The 3,804-nt window shown below is 38.1% G+C and overlaps 1 protein-coding gene across 1 annotated transcript; it reads right to left on the bottom strand.

Annotated features, from left to right (window-relative positions):
- Window positions 1-856: 856 nt before the first annotated feature.
- Window positions 857-3,358, bottom strand: LOC135207635 (uncharacterized). The gene is made up of 2 exons (XM_064239497.1): window positions 2,595-3,358; window positions 857-1,091 (listed from the first exon to the last, which is right to left on the bottom strand). The coding sequence occupies exon 1, from the start codon at window positions 3,134-3,136 to the stop codon at window positions 2,624-2,626; it is 513 nt and encodes a 170-aa protein (XP_064095567.1). The 5' UTR covers window positions 3,137-3,358; the 3' UTR covers window positions 857-1,091; window positions 2,595-2,623.
- Window positions 3,359-3,804: the final 446 nt, after the last annotated feature.

Below are 3,804 nucleotides of genomic sequence, written 5' to 3'. Positions count from 1 at the left end.
CTCTGCTGTATTCATGGTGATAAGGAAAACTACCAAAGTCGATCCTCTGGTAAATCAGATCTGACTGCTGCACTGTACAAAATCTTTGAATCTCTTCTTTGGAGCTCTTTTCAGGGCCGATTCGATCGTTCGTGACCTATGAATATACAATTTCTGAAAGTTTGACTCTTCATAGACGTCTATTGCCGATTTCAGCTCGCTGAAACCTGGAAACATCTGTTTTTCGGCTAAAACGGATTCATTATTACACGGTTCACGTAGCTCGATCTCCATTTCCTTGCTGTCACTGATATGCCCGAGGCGGTAAAGAAGGGTTCACGCATGCGCAATTCACAGTCTCACCAATATCTGTCGCGATCAGGATATGGCTGCCGTACCGATATCCAGTTCGTATTTATTATTATAATGGTCAGAGGGTGAAGAACTCTAATTAGGTACAAGCCCACCGCAGGGACTCATTAGTAAGAAGAGAAGGCAAAGGAAAACACATAAAGATCTCACTTAGAAGAAGAAGAAGAAGAAAAAAAGGTAGATTAATGCATAGATAAATATGCATTATATAGATAAGTGTCCGCTTAAAATAATAAAAGAAAACAAAACTGTTCATAATAAGAGAAAATGTAAAGTAATGGCAAACTAATCTTAAATGTCTCCTTCAGCATATTTCTCTTCTCATCTTGAATAATGGCAAGATTATCGATATTCTCTCTGTATGAATGTATACCATTTTGAGAATAAATCAGAGATTTATTTGATGTTAAAAAAACGATTTAAACTAAATATTAAGCTAGGACAATAACGTATATTCGAGGAAGAAAAACAGACACTTTCAATCATTTTATTTATGCTACGAAATTGTAAAGCTGACAAAATATGTTTCTACAAACACTTTTGGCAATTGAACGAAGTAAATCACAAATAAGGCTATTGAAAATGGCGTTATTTATGTTATTTCGAGTTATTTATTTCGCCTTCCAGGTGATTGTCATCTTATTTAATTTTCTTTCTTCTTCTTCTTCTTCTTCTCTTCTTCTTCTTCTTCTTCTTCTTCTTCTTCTTCTTCTTCCCCGAAAAGAGTCGTATACACATTGCTGTTGGGAAGATGGAAATATAATTGATATTATTACGAGCTATAAGGTGAGAAGCCATATAGGGTATATATTTGATAAGAAACACGAATATATATATATATATATATATATATATATATATATATATATATATATATATATATATATAGCCTAAAACCACTACGCCACCGCAAGAGATATAAGTTCATGCCGCCTCCCAACTGAAATACCTGTCGCGCGCAGGTACTTTTGTTTTTGGAGACTGCACAAGCCCATCTCGTCCTCGGTAGCGTAGTAATGCTTTTGCCCGCACGTAGTCATTATATCAGTCATATCACATTACCGTGATTCATATACAAATATCGAACTACAAATGTCCTTTAATATCTAATTCTCTCTACCTCGGAATTAATATATTTTCATATATGTTTAACCGAGGGGGAATTTTATTAAGCGATATATCTCCTATATCGCTTAATAAAATTCCCCCTCGGTTAAACATATATGAAAATATATTAATTCCGAGGTAGAGAGAATTAGATATTAAAGGACATTTGTAGTTCGATATTTGTATATGAATCATGAATCACGGTATGTGATATGACTGATATAATGACTATGTGCGGGCAAAAGCATTATTACGCTACCGAGGACGAGATGGGCTTGGTGCATCTCCAAAAACAAAAGTACCTGCGCGCGACAGGTATTTCAGTTGGGAGGCGGCATGAACTTATATCTCTTGCGGTGGCGTAGTGGTTTTAGGCTTCACTGCCAGTCCTGGGATTGAGAGTTCGATATATATATATATATATATATATATATATATATATATATATATATATAATCTATATATATATATAATATAGTATATATATATATATATATATATATATACTATATATATATATATATATATATATATATATATATATATATATATATATATATATATAATATGCTTAAAAAATCACTGTAGATGCCACGTGGACTTCATAAATAAGCGAATACCACAGGAAAATATTTTCCTGTGGTATTCGCTTATATATATATATATATATATATATATATATATATATATATATATATATATATATATATAATATACACACACACACACGTTCTGCAACATCCTCAACCCCGTTTGAGCGAATCAGATAGTGTTCGTACGTACGCATGCATGTCTGTGTTCAGAACAGCAGGAAATTCTTAAGATAAGAGGCAGTAAGTATACAGCATATACCTACAAGTTAAGTTTGTATGTATGTATGCATGTATGTATGTATGTATGAGGACAATCTTAGCCATCGCTATTGAGAAAAATTAGCCATATATATATATATATATATATATATATATATATATATATTTTTTTTTTTTCAAAGATTCACTGGCAATGGATTGTAACGTGTTCCCTCTCTCTCAAAAATAAAAATAAACTCAGACAACTGAAAGTAAATAAGGAAATAAATAGATAATAAATAAATAAATAAGTAAATAAATAAATAATTATCTGCCTATACTCACCAGCTATGTTCTTATCTCTTGGAAGAGCTCTACGAGGACCCAGATCCAGATCCAGATCCAGATCCAGATCCAGATCCAGATTCGGGTCCAGATCCGGTGAGGAAGTGGATCCCGTCCAGCACCTCCGATCCGGGAATGTACTTCAGGATGTTGACCGTGATGGGAATGCTGATTCCCAAATCGGACGCCAGCTGCTTCGCCCACACTTGACAGTTCATCTTCGTCAGGATGTAGAGGTTCCCGTTGTAGGGGTTCTCCCGGGCGCAGAGATTCACCCTCTTTGGGGACAGGACCTTCGTCCCGAGGTCTATCACCAAGGTGTGGATGTGCTGCTCGGGTTTCCCGCGGCCGCAGCGGGCGACGAGGCGCTTGTCGACGTCCGTGGCCTCGTAGTGCATGTCGTAGCCGTCCTCCCACCTGAAGTAGAGCGCCCAGTGGTAGCCGATGATCCCTACGATAGGCCTACGGTGCAATTCCACCCTGCAGCTTCTGGGGCGCTCGTCGGTCTCGAGGGTTAAGTTGTGTCCCGAGGAGGGGGGCATCTTCTGAGCTTTTCTGCTGCTGCTAAGGGCGCCTTCGCAATGTCGTAGGGTAAAGAGAAAGCAGTACCCTTGAGACTAGGTCTACAGAGGTCGTTTTCACACTGATTAGAGCGAAGGATACAAACCTGAGAGTAGGGACTCTGAGGGAGTGTTGATACTGACGTGGGATAAAAAGAGGATGTCTCGTAGGACTGGGCGAGGAGGGCAGGTCCTTGGGTCGCCGCTGTCTCTGTTGCTATATAAGACCACATCACGGGAGGTCTTTGTTTACTATTGTACTGACGTATAGTCGCGTTGCCAGTTAGTCTCATAGCGTCAGTGTCTGACGCATATTTTAAAACATTCCAAAGACATTATTTTTAACATAAACGCTCTGACTGACTCAGATGCGTAAAACTTACGTTAATTTGACGGCGATTTCAGTGTTTATTCTTGTTTTCATTGACAAAACGAAGACACTCGTTATTCTATTGAATAAACTGCTGTCTGAGAACCGCTGGACAAATGCGAGGGCGTGAGCAGTGCAGGACAGATGATTATGATGGTGGTGCCAGAACGTTTTGAAGGTCAGAGGAAGTCTTCCCAGCGAAGCCCACCGAAGGTTTACTTAGATACTCTCATAGTCCGTTCGGTCATGACATCTGCTATATATTTTGCGTCATTTTTCG

This window comes from Macrobrachium nipponense, chromosome 34, assembly GCF_015104395.2.
Source record: "Macrobrachium nipponense isolate FS-2020 chromosome 34, ASM1510439v2, whole genome shotgun sequence".
Lineage (NCBI taxonomy): Eukaryota > Metazoa > Arthropoda > Malacostraca > Decapoda > Palaemonidae > Macrobrachium > Macrobrachium nipponense.
Note: the sequence above shows the minus strand (reverse complement) of the source record. Positions and strands in the feature narration are given on the sequence as shown.

Excerpts from the sequence above, each read along its gene's own strand:
- LOC135207635 (XM_064239497.1), bottom strand. The coding sequence starts at position 3,136 with ATGCCCCCCTCCTCGGGACACAACTTAACCCTCGAGACCGACGAGCGC.